Raw genomic sequence first — 16627 nt, forward strand, 5'->3', positions numbered from 1 at the left:
AGTTCAGATAAATGCAAAGATTATTATAAAAAGCAGCCTTGTTCCAGTCTACACACACCTAGGCGCTTAAGCAGTCTAAAAAGAAGAGTAGCAAGAAACTGCTCAAATAAATAATAATGAAGGTATAAAGCTGCAGTATTATGGGTAGTTTTTCTTGTCAAACTATGGGGCTGCACAGTCATTGATTTTCTCTGGTAATTGAGATAGTGACATGCACAACTTATGTTTCTTCAGCAGCGAGTGCATAAGAGTGGAAGAAGGAATCCTGAAATCCTGCAGAATCTCCAGCTGAGGATTTGATGGCTCTGAACTGCTGTCTGTCTCGATTCTTTATTTCCCTTGACCGTAAAATGGGGTATATTAATAATCTGTTATGTCAAAAGAGAGTTTATGAAGCTAAATGTAATAATGTTTGCAATGTGATTAGGGATTTTTGGAAGCAAAGTGCTATAGATAACAGGACTGTAAGTACGGATACATGTCCTTCTCAGACAGAAAATGCTGGGAAGCAGGTGACAGGCAGACAGACCCCTCGGGAAAGGTCCCGTTATCTGCCACGGTGTGTATTCTCAAATCTCCATCCCCTGCCTCAGTCAGACAGACAAAGGAGCCTTCTCCTTAGTTCATTTTTTGAATGTATTTACTTTCAGTGATGAAGATTCAGTGCCCTGTTACCTCCTGCTGTCAGCTTCTCGAGTTGCTATATCCCACCTCAGCTCCATGCCAAAATGAGATATCCAAATGACTGAAACTGCTAAAGACTCTTTCGTCCCAAACTAATGCCAAACAGTGAAGCACAGTGTTTCCGTGTAAATCTGAACCAAAGTGGACTCACTTTGTCGTCCTGTCATGTAAAAAATAAAATGGAGGCTGGCAAAGATGGCAGGAAGAATCCGGTGCTTTGTGTTTCCTGAAGTAAAACTACCCTCCAGAGAAGGCAGAGTAGGACTCGTAAACTTCTTTATGAGTCAGGAGGCTTTACTGACAAGAGCTCCTATTATCTCTGCCAAACAGGCAAAGCCTCGAGTGATTGTGGTAAGCAAGAAAGAGGAATGTTGTTTCTTCGCAGTGCTGGAAAACAGACTATTTGCCAGATTGCAAGGAGTGCCGAAAAGGTATCAAGCCTCTCTCTTTGGATTAACCACAAGAATAACCTGCTGAATTAAGAGCTTTTCCGTGGACCTCTGCTGCTCTCTAACGGTGCTTTAAAGGATTCTCAGCACAAAGTTTATATGCTCTTCCTGTATCAAGTTTTGTTAAAACTTTAATGGAAACAAAAAAAATATTAATGAGGTCTTTCAGCGATGTTACCTGAAGAGGTGACCCACACTCAGGTAGTCATTGCTGCAGCCACAGTGAGGATATTTCACATGGTGGGAATGACAGTAAACACATAGAAATGAAGGTTTGGACTGTATTTTAGACGCAAAAATTGCAGAAGTCTGGAAGGGTGCAAACCTCTGAGAAATCCCAGTTTTCAGAGCTTTGTGTAACTTAGTATACAAAATTATTATTCATGAGCTCTAGTATTTCAAAGTAAAAAATAGCACTGAATTAACTGTACGCAATTAACAGAAACTAATGTTTGCACATATTGCTCATGGGACACAAGCATTTTTTTCCGCACTCTTCACACAGATGTCCTTATCTCCCATTACAGCACCGTTGGGCAGCTGCCATCGTTCCCTCAAGCCCCACGCTTCACTCATGAAGCAGCTGGGCCATGCGCGGAGGAGCGTTTTGCCACCGAACAGGCCGCCGCTCATCCCATCAGCAGCGAGGCGTGAGGCTGGGCAGCCTGCCTGTGACAGGGAGGGCAAGGACGCCAGCGAGGCTGCTCCCATGGCCCAAAACCAGCCTTCTTTTGAGGGGAAAGCACGCTCGGCGGCTCAACGTGGGGCCCACCGCCACCCAGCGGGTGGGAGCAGTGGCACTCCATATGGACAAGGGGCGGGGGGGGGGGGGGGGGGGGGATAGAAAAGGATGGAAACTAGCAGCCTTCCCACACGCCACTCCCTCACGCCACAGGTGGACATCCCCCCCGCCCCGCCGACGGGAGCCAGTGTAAAAGGGGCAGAGACCGTCCGAGGAGGCCGGGCCGAAGGGAAGGGGCTTTGTCCTGAGGTCAGCGAGCGGCGATGTCCCTGAGGACAGCGAGGCGGGGGGGCTGGAGATGGCGCCTACCCGAGCGCGCCGGGCGGGCGGGCGGGCGCGGGTAATGGCGGCGCGGCGCTGAGGGGAAGGGAGGGCCGCGGCCGCCCTGCGCCATCTCCCCGCGCCGCGGGCCGGCGGAGGGAGGGGAAAGGAGCCGCTTCCGCCGCGGCGGGGCGGGCTCGGGCAGAGACAGCGGTGGAGCGGCGGGGCCCGGCGCGGGTAGGGACGGCGGGGGCTCTCCTCAGCCTCGGCCCGGTGGCAGGGGAAGGAGGGAGGGAGGGCGGGCGTCTCCTTGAGGCAGCGCCGAGGCCTGCGGGGCCTAGGGTGGAAAGCGGGGCTCGGGGGTCGCCCCCTCGGTGCCAGCGGCCGGGAGGCTGCGAGGGAGGGGAGGGCACGGCACGGCACAGCGGGCCGGGCTCGGGGGTGGCCTGCGCTGTAGGTGCCATCACTGTCAAACCGTGATTAGCAAGAAAGCCTATAAATGACTGCTCGTTCGCGCCGGGGCGTTGGGGGGGCGGGGGGGGGGGGGTGCAGGCCGTTGCTACGGGGCCATTAAATTTCCCCTCCCAGTCAGGGATGTGGGGTGTTGACCGTTGTTCCTGCACAGACACACGTCTCTGGATGCTTTTATGCTCTGAAACCAACTTAACGTGGGTACTTAGAATGAAGGGAAGGATTTGGGCTTTTTGTAGCCCATGGTCTGTGTTTTTCATCTAATGTTATTTTATACTTATTGTTCTTTTTCCGCAGCGATGGAAGCGAGTCCCATCTTGACATCCAAGCAGCGAGAGGAGGTGGTACACGGGTTCCCGACGGAGGTGGTGTGCACGGCGTTCTCCAACTCCATCCTCGTGCTAGTCACACAGTATGGGAAGATGGGGACGATCGTCTACGTACACCCCAACACCATCGGGGACAACGTGGGCAGGCCCTCACTCACCACAAAGGTGCTACTGGGCGAGGATGAGGTGAGAGAGGATATACAGTGCACAGGCAGCAAGGGTAAGGGGGAAATGGAGTAGGTGGGGCTGTGCAAGTGGCCAGGGAGTTGATGAATCACAGCAGTTGAGCGGTGTTTGCACAGTGTTAAGATTAATTTTTAAATCTCTTCTGAGGGAAGCGGGGTTCGTCAGAAAGATATGCACGCTCATCTGCTCTTTGACATAACGAAAGTTCAACTAACCATGAGTGGTTGGGAATCTGTTATTTTGTGTCCTACAGGATATGGATTGCTTCACCATGTTTATGGAAGGTTTGATAAACCTCCTGTTGGTTTAAGGGTTGCAAGATCAAACATGCAACAATTGATAACCTTTTCTTGGGTTTCTATTCTAGTGAGTTTGTTTTCCTTTTCAAGTCCCTTTTCTCACACACTCCCACACCCCTCCATCTATGCCAGCCCCGTAACAGGCTTTAGTTGCCTTCTCCCAAGTGTGCCCTCTCCCAGCACCTTCCCTTGATAAAGTTTAATTTGTTTTGCTTCAGCAAAATGAGTTTTTATCGACCATTTCACAAAGCTGCAGAGAAAGCAGAAGGAAATGTATTTTACAAAACATCAACTTGTCAGGTATTAAAACAGAAAGTTACAGAGCTACAAGATTATGAGGCTTTCCATCAGGGTTGGAGCTATCAAATATTACTTGCTAACCTTAACTAGAAAAACTCAAGCAACACAAGTTCCTGATTCTATCTGCAGCTTCCCCTTGTGGAGTTCTCGTTCTTCAGCAGTAGCCTTCCTTCTCTGGATGGGAGATGCTTTGCTTTCCCTGGCATGATGTCTGCTAATTTTTACCACCTCCACCCCCAAGCTGTGTTTTATTTGGAAATGGGAAGTGCCTTTGTTTGCTTTGTTACATAGTATTTTTAAATCATTTTATCAATCAATCTAAACTCTTAAGAAAAGGTTTTCACTAGTTTGCTGCCTTCCTGCTTATCACCATTATCATCCCCGGTTGGGATGCTACACACTCCCAAACCACACTGATAGCTAGAATCAAGCAAACTCATCCTTCTGATAAATATGTAACTGTGAGTGTAAATAAAACCTAGACAAGCTGGATGTTCTTGTTAAAGAAACCTCATTAAGAAGTTTATATCCCTTCCCTCCTTCAGCCTCACTACTTATTTCTATTTTTCATTATTCTGTTAAAATCAAAACCAAGTCTTTTACACATGGCGTGCAAAGGCTATGTATATAACACCATTTTGGGGTCTCTAGGAATTGTAAAAATAACAGGTTTTTTTCCTAGAGCTTATCAGCAGAACGTACCCTCTTCAGCAACAAGTTTTTAAAAGAAGTTTTTAAAATAAAATTTTACTTGGAGATTTCTTCAGAATGTCTGTGATGGAAACAGAGGCATTTTGATCCATGGCTTTTCCTATATTTGATATTTGGTGATGTAGTTTGGGTGGGAGGATTAGCGGCAGGAAAGATTCTTCGTACCAACTTTCCAAGTTTTCCAAACTGGTGCGAAAGTCGATACAAGTGCAGCTCCAGTTGGGTTGTTTCAGGGTGGTTTGAGTGGCTGTCGCTTACACATGGGTCCAAACTCTTCCCCTTTAAGCTGTTTGAGAAAGGGCTTTCTACAGTTCTCCGTACCGTGGCTTTGCTGCCCAGCCAAACTGCATGTCTGTTCCCAGTCACATTGGAACCGCTCAGCAAACTGCGGGCTCAGTCCAAGCCCGGCATCGACAGGTTCTTGACGTGCTCCATGTTATTGCAGGACTCTTCCTCAGCCATGAGGGAGGGCCCTCCCAGCTCTAAGAGTGTACATCCATATACCTTTGCTTTTCAGCCCCTCATTCATGTTTGTGCCAAAAACCTGGTGGCGTTCGTCTCTGAGGAAGCCGGGAACAAGCCTGTTGTTCTCGCCATGGCGTTGAAGGACAAGACCATGGAAGGAATACAGGCTCTACGGGAAGTGATCCGAAGTTGCCAAGTGTGGTGAAGTTGTGCCATCTGGATTCAAGGAAATGATCTTGAGTCTGTGACTCATCACCACTTATTTGAAGGGACAAGAAATGAAAATGATGGAATGTCTTTGTGCTGGTTTTGGATGTACTGAGGAATTTAATGAATTTTTCACTGCTGTGTAGAACACTTGTGGGTTTTGTTACTGTGACAGGTTTGCAGCCCATATAGTCTTAACATACAAGAGAAGTACGATTTTTGTCACATTGGGCGGGATGTGTGTTTGGGAAATGGCATGGCTCTGCGTTTGTGTCCTGAGGAGCGAGAGATGCCAAGCTCTGTAGCTACACTGCACCGCAAAGGGGAAACACCCAGTCCAGGGGGAATAAAAGAAACATTGACAAATCCAATTTTACCTGTTTTCATTTTTGCTGTGTGAAAATCACTTTCAATTGAAACACAAGCCTCAGTAACAAATAACAGCAGTTGCATAAGAGGAAAGATTTTCTTGCCTGTTTTTAAGGAAGTGAGTCCTATGTGACTGCTTTTGTCCTTATGTCATTCCCTTTCCTGATGTAGACTAAATCCATTTTCCACTTTCACTGTGATTTTAAAGAGAGGCAGATGATTATGCTCTGCAAATTTCATGAAAGCTGCCATCAGGGTGGAAGGCAGGAACCCAAATTAGTGGTGAGAAAAAGAGAAAATAAACAGCTGCTTATGGATTACGTGGTACCAGCGCATCGGAGAGGCAGCACATACATAGGTTGGACCACCTGCAATGAGCTGTCCCTCTCCTAAACATCTGTTTTAGGAGACATGGGGACAGAAGGGATTGGGGGGGTTACACAGGGGTGTCTCTTCTGAGTCCGTTGGAAAAAAGTGTTAGATAAAGTCATACAAGTTGATGCAATGCTTAATGGCCAAACTTCTGCCATTTGCTTGGAAAGCGCATTTGTTTTTTACCTCTTGTAACAAATAACACGAAGTAGTAAGTTTTTAAGCGAGCTGTTACACACTTTTGTCACTTAGGAACTTGACTGAGCAGACAGAGGCCAGGTCTTGGGTTCTGGGCAGGGAAGACTTCTGCTTTGTTAAGACCCACCGATACCAGCAGTATCAGTATAGAGATTGTTCCTGCCCCCCGTGGATCCGGCTGGTGGGTCATTTCTGTTGCTAAAAAAATCCCCTAAAAGTCTAAACGCAGAAAATGCATTTCAAAAGGGCTCTTTTCTCTGAAGTAAGGGTTATTTACAGTATTTAAAGGATTATGAGAAATGAAACTTTTTTTAAAAGTACATCCAGACACTGTAGGCTTCTAGCTGCCCTTGACAAGAAATTTTATCTAAAAATAATTTTCTGAACTATGTTTCCAAGAATCAAAGATTTGCATCTGTCAGAACTCCAAATTTTCCCTCTTTTACACTTTCTTTTTCTTTTTTTTGTTTTGTTTAGGAAGGCTGAGAGGCGTGTGGAATTGGTTAATGTCGATCCTGGTTTGCTAGTAGGGATTCTTTCCTGAAACAAAATTCAATGTATTTTTCCAACCCCTGCTGCTCTTATGGTGTCCGTAGCTCCAGGAACTTGGGGAATCATAAAGTAATTAGCAATTTGAATGTAAATCACCCCTTCCATCGTAGCGATACGGTGGCGTACCACTGCTGTGCCTGAGGACCTGAGTGTTACTACCTAAAAGCCGACCACGAGTTTACCACCTTAATTTCCTGGGTTTGTGTGCCATCAGGCCTGCACAGGGTGGCAGGTAAAGAAAGGATGTGGAGATCTCTCCCATTGGTGCTCAGAGCCAGGACAGGGTTATCTTGCTGCCTTTCCACAGGTGATAAATTAGACCACGAGCAATTGGTCCTTCGACTTTGCTCCTCTCTGCTCTGCAGTAAACCAGGGGGAAGGTCTGCCCCAAAAACCAGGCGCGAGTCTGCCGGTGCCACCAGCTGCCTGCCTCGCGGTCATCGCTGTCCTCCAGGTAAGGATTATTTCCCAGTTGCAAGAAAACCTGCCTTTGCCACCCAGGCAGAGCTCTCGCCCACGGCCACAGGACGCATGTCGGGCTGTGCCGTGGCTTCCCATCCGTGTTTGCTTTCCGGGCGTGGGTGCCCAGCACGGTGGACTGGAAAGGTGAGTTCGGTAGCTTTTCCGTGGGAGGCAAAGCCTGACCTGCTGCTCCAGCTCCCCTGGGGCCCGGGGTGCAGCCAGGGTTGAGTGGGGCACCGGCAGGGCCTGCTGCCAGCAGCGGGCAGGACTGGGAGGGTGCCCGGAGGAGGAGTCTCCCGCGGGTGCAGGTGGAGGAGGGCGCAGGGGATATGGAGGCAGGTGCATGGCAGCCAGACCCGCTCCGGGAAGAGCCCCACAGGGTGAGTAGGGCCCTGGGGTGGGGGGCACATCAACTGGGGGCACACACCACCCCCCCACCCCCCCCGCCACGGAGCAGGAGTTGTCCCATCCATCAGGCCTGAGCACCCATGGGAGCTGCCGGGAGGGCAGAGCCTGCTGCCAGAGCCCTGTGCCTGCGTCACCCACTCCTCCGGACGGGCTTTAAGGAGGGCTCAATGCTGTCCTGCCTTAATTTATAGCTATGGGCTATAGGTCCTTCCTCCTGGCTGCCCTGGGAGTGGTATGGAGAGGCTGGTTGGGTAAATAACCCCCATGCCCTGGCTTTATCTGAGAGCAATCGGGAAAGGCATGTCTCCTGCACTGGTGGGGCTGAGCCTGGATGCTCCCCTCCCCGCGATGGGGGTCAGAGATCTCTCCCTGCTTACCGGGGCCAGCACCGTAGCGGTACTGGGGGGGCGGGCCGCAGGGCTCACCTTTCCTTTCTGACTGCCCCAGCCCCACAGGGGCTGCCCCCGGGGTGGGGATTTGTCCCGGGTGCTTTGGGACACTGGAAGGGATGTGCGCTGGGAGTCGGCTCTGGCAGCCTGCAGGTGGAAGGGAATCCCTGGCAAAGTGAGAAGCCCCGTGTGCAGGTGGCCTGCCTGAACGCAGGTTTCACTGCTCGGTTTATCTTCTGCTCAGTGCTCACTTAGCATCTCTAATATCCCAGGGAGTGAGTGTAACAGGTAGACACTGCATGGCAGGTACCTGCAAGGTGTCTGAAAACAGCCGGACTGCATGTGGCACTGGTGCAGTCCCATCGAGGAGCTGAGTTCTGCAGCTAATATTATTCTCTGCGTCTCCTCGCAGCCTTTGTTTTGAAAGCAAATGGCCCTCTAACTGCATTGAATTGCCCGGCTACCTTGCACAAGCCGGGATCTAATTACCTCTGGAGCTGGGAGCCTTGTCTCCAAGTGGCACCAAGGCTTTTGTTTTTAATGGCTTGCTCTGCCGTGTTCAAAGTGTGACAATGTAGGGGAGCCTGCCAGGACCGGCTGCTGGTGCCACCGTGCTCGTACTGCGGTGGCTGGGAAAGCTAATAGGAGTTGGGATGTCTTGAGCCAAGCCTCTGTGGCACGGCGCTGGGTCGAAAACAGAATAAATGGGTCTAGCGATGAGCACAGCTCCCTGCCATGTCCTGGGAAGCGAGCTGGGTCACATCCTTCCCTATCGTGATGCTCTGGCAGAGGGAAAGCGTGGACAAACCCAGCCGTACAGCCCCAGCCAGCAGCAGGGCAGCGCCCAAAAAGAGCAAGGAATGATGGGGAATGGGGCACAGCTGGGCTGTCGCCTCCCTCCCCGCACCGCGGGCTATCTCCGTCCTGCTGTTAATGTTTATAAGGCAGATCCAGCGTTGTTGCGGTCTGTCCAAAGACCAGATCCCTCCTTGGCTCTCCCCGGGATCCTGCTTCCTGCCGGCTGGGGCATGGCCGCAGGACGGTCGCAGGGAGGAAAAACCTGGCTCCTTGCTGCCGCCGTAACACTATCAGCCCCGCTCTCCCTCCAGCCATCTCCAGCTCCGCTTCCCCGCTCGTGGGTGCAGGTACGCTGGGGTGAGCTCCTGGGACCTCGCCAGCACACCGCCACCCCGGGCATCTCCGCTTACAGGCGGCTCCTGCCAGGCGGAGAGGGGAGAAAGGTATTTTTAGGGCTGTGGATCTGACACCAGCTGGGTTTCCTCTCCTGCGAGGCTGGAGTTCGGGAAGAGGGCAGGAGAGGAAGCCGCGGGGCGAGCTCTTGCTTTGGTTTGTTTTCTGTGTTTAATTGGACCGAGGTCATTCCCTACCACTCTTATCTGTGGCAGATATTTTCTTCCCTCTCACCAGTTCATGCTTACAGTTTTACTCCCAGGCGATAGTTACCCAGCAGCTAAAATCTTTGTTTATTAACAATGCACCAAGAAGCATCTATATTGTTAGAGCTTTGCTCACAGGTTGTGGTTTGTTTGGTTTTTTTAAACTGCTATTATAGTTGGGGAAAAGCAGCTTTCCATAGATGAGCAGAAAGACAGGCCAAACATGGCAGTTTATGCATCTGTTGGCCTTGAGATATGAAGCTGCCCTATAAATAAGAGCATATTATTATGTTGGTCCTTGCTGTGTGGAGCCGCAGGGTACACGGTGCCCGTATGCCCCGTCCACCCTCTGCGCTGGGAATGCTCGGTGACTTGGGGCAACCAGCTTCAATGGGGACAGACCTGCTGGGGAGATACTGGAGCACTTCAGCATCCCCAAAGGGCAGCAGCTCTGCCTGCTCTGCCTGCAGCATGGCAGGCTTGCTCCCTTGTGCTTAATTTGGGTGCAGGAGGGATGGCTGGCTGCCCTTCAGGTCTCAAGGTTGGCATTGCCAGCACACCAAGACTCCCACGATCCCGAAACTGCCGAGGCTGTCCAAACAACCTGGGTGATGCCGAACCTCGGGCTTCTTGGGCAGCCTTGGGGTTTGCCCCCAGCAGGCCACGCGTGATGAAAGGAGCCAAATTTGGGCAGGGCCACAGGGATCCCAGTGCTTTCTGGGCTCCCAAGGAGGAGGACATGAGTGTTCTGATGGCTCCTTGGTAAGGGACTCGTTATTATCATTGGTGAAGGATGAGTTTAACCCTTAAGTCTCTGGTTTCTGATGGAAAAGGGTCCTGAGCCACAACTGTGAACTCACAGGGGCACAAATGTGTAGGCAGGTCTCTCCCTTTCAAGTGGGACAGTGAGCCCTGAGAAAACAAGAAAGAGCAAGGCTGGGAAGGAGAAGCATGTGTTTTGGGGGACACAGGGACTGCAAAAAGACAGTCTGCTCTTGAAGGATGTTTGCATTTTCCTGCTGGGAGAAGCAGACTCAGCCATGGTGAACAGGCTGGTTTAGGTGAGGGACACCCTGGAAAAACCCTGGGGAGGAGATAAACCTTACAGGAGGTGTGGGCTGGGAAACCTGCAGGGACCTTCCCCTTCACCAGCTTACCTCGGTCCTGCCTTCCTGCGCCACTCCTCCTGCCTCTCCCTCCCTGCAGATGAGTAATGCCACGCGTGCCTTGCCCTCTCCAGCGGCACCCAGCATCCCAGGGCCTGGCACGGTGGCCAGGCTGGCTTCAGCTCCCCCATCCCCAGCCCTTGCCCTGCTCACGGCTGCCCACAACGACTCTCAGGATGGCCAGCAGCTTTTCCTGACCACGACAGCAGCGCAGGTCATCTCCGGCATCTTCGTGTGGTCAGCACTCATCGTCACGTTCCACCAGGTATGGGCTGGAGCGGAGATGGGGCTCAGCGCTGGGGTTGACGGAAAGGCAAAACTATTGATTACCCCCAAGTTCATTGCAAACCACAGCTCCAGATAAACACTTCCTCCTGGTGCTGCCCGGAGGGGATATCTCTGCTGTCGGGAGCCTGGTGCTGGCAGCTTGGGAGGGTGGACTTTGCCCACATGCTCCCGGGTGGCTGCCAGAGCCAGGAGAGGCTGCAGGGCATTGGCACTGCCCAGCAGGGTTTCTTGGCACCCCAGGTCTATGCCTTTGGGGTGCACAACACTGGCTGCCTTGAAACTTACTGCCAGTGGGCATGTTTTCGGGTGCTGCACGGATCCGTGCTGCTGACGGCAACCCTGGGGCAAGCTGGCGCCTCCAAGTGCTGTGACAGGGCTGCACGGGGGGCTGGCATGAAGGAGTGCACGCTGGTCACACAGCCTTGGGAAGGGACTCAATTTCCATGTGTGTTTGTGGAAGGGATTGCCCTGGGGACTGGCATGGAGCCCGTCTTGTGTGTCTGTTCACCACAATGGGTCTGTGGTGGAAAGCCAGTGGCACTCTCACCCCTGGGAGGAGGGCTGACATGGGACGAGCCTTCTGCAGCCCTGTGGGCTGGGGATACTTCTGGTTCCCTTCCTGACCGGTGGTAGCCACAGCTCTGCACGCCGGGCACTTTGCAGATCTACACACACCTGAAGAATTACACCGTTCCCAAGGAGCAGCGCTACATCATCCGCATCCTCTTCATCGTGCCCATCTATGCCTTCGACTCCTGGCTCAGTCTCCTCCTCCTCGGCAGCCATCAATACTACGTCTACTTCGACTCAGTGCGTGACTGCTATGAAGGTGAGCACTGGCTCTCCTTGGCAGGGAGGCTGGTGGCAAAGCAGGGCTCTCATCTCGCTGACCTGTGTCTCTGGAGCATCCTGGATTGCATAAAGCGGCAGTTCTCACTTCCCGCTCTCCTTTCCTCCACGCAGAGGTTTTCCCCTTCCTTCTCCATCAGCAGCAGGGAGGGGATGCCCCACAGGCAGACACGAGCTGGTGCCTTTCCAACGCCTGCCTGCAGGCTCAGAGGGACGCCAGCACCACGCTTCTGGGGAAAGAGGTTTTCTGGCTGCCTTTGGGGTAGAAACACTGCTTCTAACTCAGAAGGTAGATTACCTAAGAAATTGGGGAGTTGGGGTGTTTTGAGGTGCAGGCAAACTCGTCAGGGTTGAGGTTGCTCTTCCACCTTGTTGCTCGCCCCGTGGGGAATGCAGGGGTGTGGTGGCCGTGTGTATTACTTCACATTTGGACTATATGAAAAACAAGTGATGGGAATGTCCAAGAAAACCATTCAGGACCTGCTCCTTGCTGGCCACCAGCCGCTCGTGCTGCCCTTTAGCAATTTTGAGGTCCTTTCATGCAGATGGTCCCTGGCCATTGCACTCCTGCCTGGACTTGTCTGGGTGTGCATGGAGGCTGGCTCTACGAGCACTGCTGGGACACCCGACTGCTGCCACGTGCCACACACAGACTGCGTGTGTGCGGAGGAGCTTCTGCGTCTGCAACGAACCCTGTGCCCATGGTGCAGTACATCTGACTCCGCTGGGAAGTCAGACCGATTTGACCTGCTGCTCCTCTCACTGGGCTCCCACTCACCAGTGTCCCAAATCCTGATGCAGTGCTGTGGTGGATGAAAAAACACCTGAGCAGGAAGGAATGTGAAATGTAACAACCCCCTCCCAGATCTCCATCAGCCCTGCTGATTGTGTCTGCCCTTGCCTTGCCAGCGTTTGTGATTTACAGCTTCCTGAGCCTGTGCTTCGAGTACCTCGGAGGGGAGAGCACCATCATGACAGAGATCCGAGGGAAACCCATTGTGTAAGTCCCAGCATCCCATGAGTCCCTCGGCCCTCCACCTGCTTTCCCCATCCAGCAGCCCCAACATGTTGCATCTCCTCGGGTTCTGCTTCCAGATCCAGCTGCTTTTATGGGACCTGCTGCCTTCAGGGTATGTCCTACTCCATCGGGTTCCTGCGTTTCTGCAAGCAGGTGGGTACCCAGCGGGGTGCATTGGCTCCGCTCCCCTCTAACGAGGGCTCTCTAGGCAGCAGGTCCCTTCCCCACTGCCCTGCCGAGAGGGCTCTGCTTCAGCTCTCTCCCGAGATGCTCTTTTTGTGGGTTTTTTTTCCCTCTGAGGGAGGCAGCTCACCCAGCTCCCGGCACCTGGCCAGCAGCAGGGCGCCACGCTCGCTGTCCTTGCCTCTGACTCACTGCTGAGTCAGGGTCTCCTCCCACTGCAGAGCTGAGATTGCCATCTCTGTCCAGTCCCAGGTTAGCCCGGACGGCTCTCCAACTCTCCAGGGCTGCGCTGCAGGCTGAATCCTGGCACCAGTCTGTATCCTGGCACCAGTCTGTCCCAAGCCACCCAGTCCGTGTCCACCCCTCACCCCCCCACCCCCCCCACCCCCCCCACCCCCGCTGCCGTGGAGCAGCTCCGCTCTTTCAGGAGCTGCCTTTTGGGAGTCCTCCTCCCTTCTGTCTGCAGACCTTGAGCAGGTTCATATTCCACCCCACAGCGCTGGGCGCTCCTGTGATGGAGAACTGCTCTCTCTGTCTCTGTCCCGGGAGCAGAGGGGTTGGCTTGTGTGGAGGGGCTGGGGGTGGCAGGAGCTGCAGGGAGGGCAGTGGGATGTCCCTGCTGCCCGGCGTGCACCGTGTCTCTCCCCTGTGCAGGCCACGCTGCAGTTCTGCATCGTGAAACCCCTCATGGCAATCGTCACCATCATCCTGCAGGCGTTCGGGAAGTACCACGACGGGGACTTCAAGTGAGGATGTTGGGTCGGGCTGGGAAGGGTGAAGGGGACAGGATGGGTCCCTGGGGACAGGGTGTCCTGCCAGCCCCACCCAGGGAGCTGCTCCACAGGCGGTGAGAGCACAGGGAGCCCAAACTGCCGGGGAATGGAGACTCACTGTCCCCAAATAAGAAAGGGACGAAATTCCTGTGAGCCATAATAAAAGAGGTCCCACCAACAGAGGAAGAGCTGAATAGTCCCCTGCTCCCCCCTTTCTCCCTGCCTCTCCTTCCCCTCCTGGACTGTGCTGTCCCCCATGGCAGTGACACGCACTTCTCCCCATCCCATTTCTTCCTTCTTTGCTTCCGACTGCACTCGCTTCACTTCTTGCAGCCCACGGCAGCAGCTTTCTCTCTCCCCACAGTGTCCAAAGCGGCTACCTCTACATCACCATCATCTACAACTTCTCTGTCAGCCTGGCTCTTTACGCCCTCTTCCTCTTCTACTTCGCCACCATGGACCTGCTGCGCCCATTTGAGCCGGTCCTCAAGTTCATCACCATCAAGGCAGTCATCTTCCTCTCCTTCTGGCAAGGTGGGTCCCACCATGGATGCCTAGCCCTTCTCCTCTCATAGCCCCACCTGACCCGGGGACACAGAACTAGAGCTGGTCCCTCTCCCTTCCCCTGCACAGGGACACTGCTTGCAATCCTGGAGAAATGTGGAGTGATCCCTGAAGTTCAGATCATCGATGGGAAGGAGGTGGGAGCTGGGACAGTGGCTGCTGGCTACCAGAACTTCATCATCTGCATTGAGATGCTCTTTGCTTCCATTGCCCTGCGCTATGCATTCACCTGCCAGGTGTACAGAGAGAAGAAAGAAAACTCAACAGGTAACTCTTCCTCTCTTCTTCCTTCCTTCATCAGTGACTAAGGGAAGTCTTGGAGTGCTTGGGCTCCTGATGTCCCATCTGTCTGATGTCCCATCACCCTCCTGCTCTCCTTGTTTTTCAGCAAACCTTGCCCCAATGCAGAGCATCTCAAGTGGGCTGAGGGAGACCATAAGCCCCCAGGACATCGTGCAGGATGCGATCCACAACTTCTCGCCCGCGTACCAGCAGTACACTCAGCAGTCAATGCAGGAGGCAGAGCGCAAAGCACCGGGGGAGAACCGGCAAGCAGCCTCCAAAATGGATGGACCAAGCAGCAGAAAGAGCAAAAGCATTGAGAAGAGAGTGCTCATCCTGTCGGACGAGGAGCTGTAGGAGACATCACAGGGGACAGTGACACTGGAGAGGTTTAAACCCATGCAAGTGCGAGCTGTCTTGAGCCTGAAACAACCTGGTCTAATCAGAGTACTGAGAAGCCAGGAACTCTACCCAAAAAGCCAGTCTCTTGAAGGGAAGATGCAATAACCCAGGGAAAGGTTAAATCAAATAGTGCCAGCTTCTGCCATCCCATCTCTACTGGTGGTAGGGACTGGGCTGTCTTTGCTCCTGTGACTAAGCAGCCCTTCGTTGCAGTCTGGGCTCTGCCACCCCACTGCTGGTGTCTTGATGCCAGCCCCGTGCCCACACTGGGGGATGCCAGACAGGGAGGGGAGCCAGGCTGCAGGATGGACCAGGCACCCTCACCCTCCTCTTACCTCCAAGCAGTGCTGAGGCATGAGAGAAATGCTTTTCTCAGCACAGTTCTGCTCTAGTTTCTCTTGATTTGAGTAAAAAATGATCTCCAAGAGCCCCGTGGAGAAAACCAGCCCAGGAAGGTGACTTCACTTCACCTCAAAACCTGGTAACGGTTCAAAGACGTCATTCCTTATTTTTACATCTTTCCCCCTCTCCTTCTCCCAGAAAAGCCTACGGAGTTGTGCAGAAGACCTTTACCAGAGAGGAAGAATAAGTCATCCTCTTCTCCCTCCAGATGGGGATGCAGCTGTCTGAGTAACTCCCCCAGGAGCAGCAGCAGGACCTCGCTGGGGCTAACACAGGGTCTTCCAGCTGCATTTCTGAGAACAGCTGGTGACAGAAGCACTTGTTTATGTCTAAACCAACTTATCTCTGAATGGATCAGAAGTTAAAAGGGATTCCAGCTTCCTTATCAGAGTCTTTATTAGGGAACCAGACCGTGACTGGTGGCGGTAGGAATGCGCTTACTGGGAATAGTCTGTTTCTCCTAACCCTTTGCTATTTACCGTCCCTGGGCTTTGCCTAACCTGTGGGAAGGCAGGCGGGAACTCAGCCTGGCTGGGTGACGGTGGCAGGGATGGAGAGGTGCTGGGGGCTGCTGCCGCTTGGGGCAGGACCACTGGCAGTGGAAGATGCTGCATAGAGGGATTCTCCCCGTAACGGAGAGCGCACATCCTTCCATCAAACCTCCCCTCTGATTTTTTCTTCCCCATTTAAAAAAAAAAAAATAATCCAATTTCTATTCCCCTGTTAATTAAATGATCCCTGGGAACTTACTTAGGCACTGTCCAGGCTGTTTGAGGGTGGGAGCTGGGTAGTGAAAGGACAAAGGCAAGTCTACAGCCTCAGATTTGCAGTCATGAGGCAAACCAACCAATGGGTAAGGCTTAGAGCTGTTTTACACACAACTTTTTTTTTTTTATCCCGCTGTTAAGCTGCAAAATGTAAATCACAACATGAAATTATTTTATTTATGAATTTTTTTTCTAATAAACAGCAATTTCTACCACAGAGTGAGCAAGTGTTTTCACTTAGCTCAGCAAGCAAGCTCACAATCTGCCTGTTCCTGCTCTAATGCTGATGCTCCTAAGCTCAGCGTCCTCCCTGCCCCTCAATGCTGGCCCAGCAGAAATACCTGCACACGCAGCATCCTGCACTTCTTGCCATTCCCACGGGACTTGTGCTTATCTTTTCACACCACGAAGAGTGTGTGTGCCCCCCGCTTCCTCTCCTTGCACTGCACCTCTTCCAACCCTCACCCAAGCTGTGGATGCAGCAGTTCAGAGGTGCTGGATCCACTTTAGCCAAGCTAAGCCCAGACTCCAGCACCAAGACAACTTCTATTTATTATTATTGGACGAATCTTACCGTGCTGGAAGCCCGGACTCCACACGAGCAGCCTGTATAGCTAAGCCAGTCTTACAAGTCCTTCTGCTCCAAAGCACTGCTGCTCATACCTGCTCAGCCAGTGAGACC

At 52.7% G+C, this 16627-nt stretch overlaps 2 protein-coding genes across 4 annotated transcripts; both read left to right on the forward strand.

Annotated features, from left to right (window-relative positions):
• The first annotated feature begins 2097 nt into the window (after positions 1–2097).
• On the forward strand, positions 2098–5475 carry PSMG3 (proteasome assembly chaperone 3). 3 transcript variants are annotated; one of them, XM_086473154.1, is made up of 3 exons: positions 2098–2124; positions 2905–3122; positions 4950–5475. In XM_086473154.1, the coding sequence occupies exons 2-3, from the start codon at positions 2907–2909 to the stop codon at positions 5100–5102; spliced, it is 369 nt and encodes a 122-aa protein (XP_086329280.1). In that variant the 5' UTR covers positions 2098–2124; positions 2905–2906; the 3' UTR covers positions 5103–5475. The 3 variants fall into 3 exon arrangements, with proteins under 3 accessions (XP_086329280.1, XP_086329278.1, XP_086329279.1); XM_086473152.1 differs by lacking the exon at positions 2098–2124 and adding an exon at positions 2174–2192; XM_086473153.1 differs by lacking the exon at positions 2098–2124 and adding an exon at positions 2339–2373.
• A 1911-nt stretch (positions 5476–7386) lies between these two features.
• TMEM184A (transmembrane protein 184A) lies at positions 7387–14731 on the forward strand. The gene is made up of 9 exons (XM_086473104.1): positions 7387–7437; positions 10458–10682; positions 11369–11534; positions 12464–12554; positions 12650–12725; positions 13410–13501; positions 13893–14062; positions 14162–14359; positions 14481–14731. The coding sequence occupies exons 1-9, from the start codon at positions 7387–7389 to the stop codon at positions 14729–14731; spliced, it is 1320 nt and encodes a 439-aa protein (XP_086329230.1).
• Positions 14732–16627: the final 1896 nt, after the last annotated feature.

Source organism: Leptosomus discolor, chromosome 14 (genome assembly GCF_034619465.1).
Source record: "Leptosomus discolor isolate bLepDis1 chromosome 14, bLepDis1.hap2, whole genome shotgun sequence".
In the NCBI taxonomy this organism is placed as follows: domain Eukaryota; kingdom Metazoa; phylum Chordata; class Aves; order Leptosomiformes; family Leptosomidae; genus Leptosomus; species Leptosomus discolor.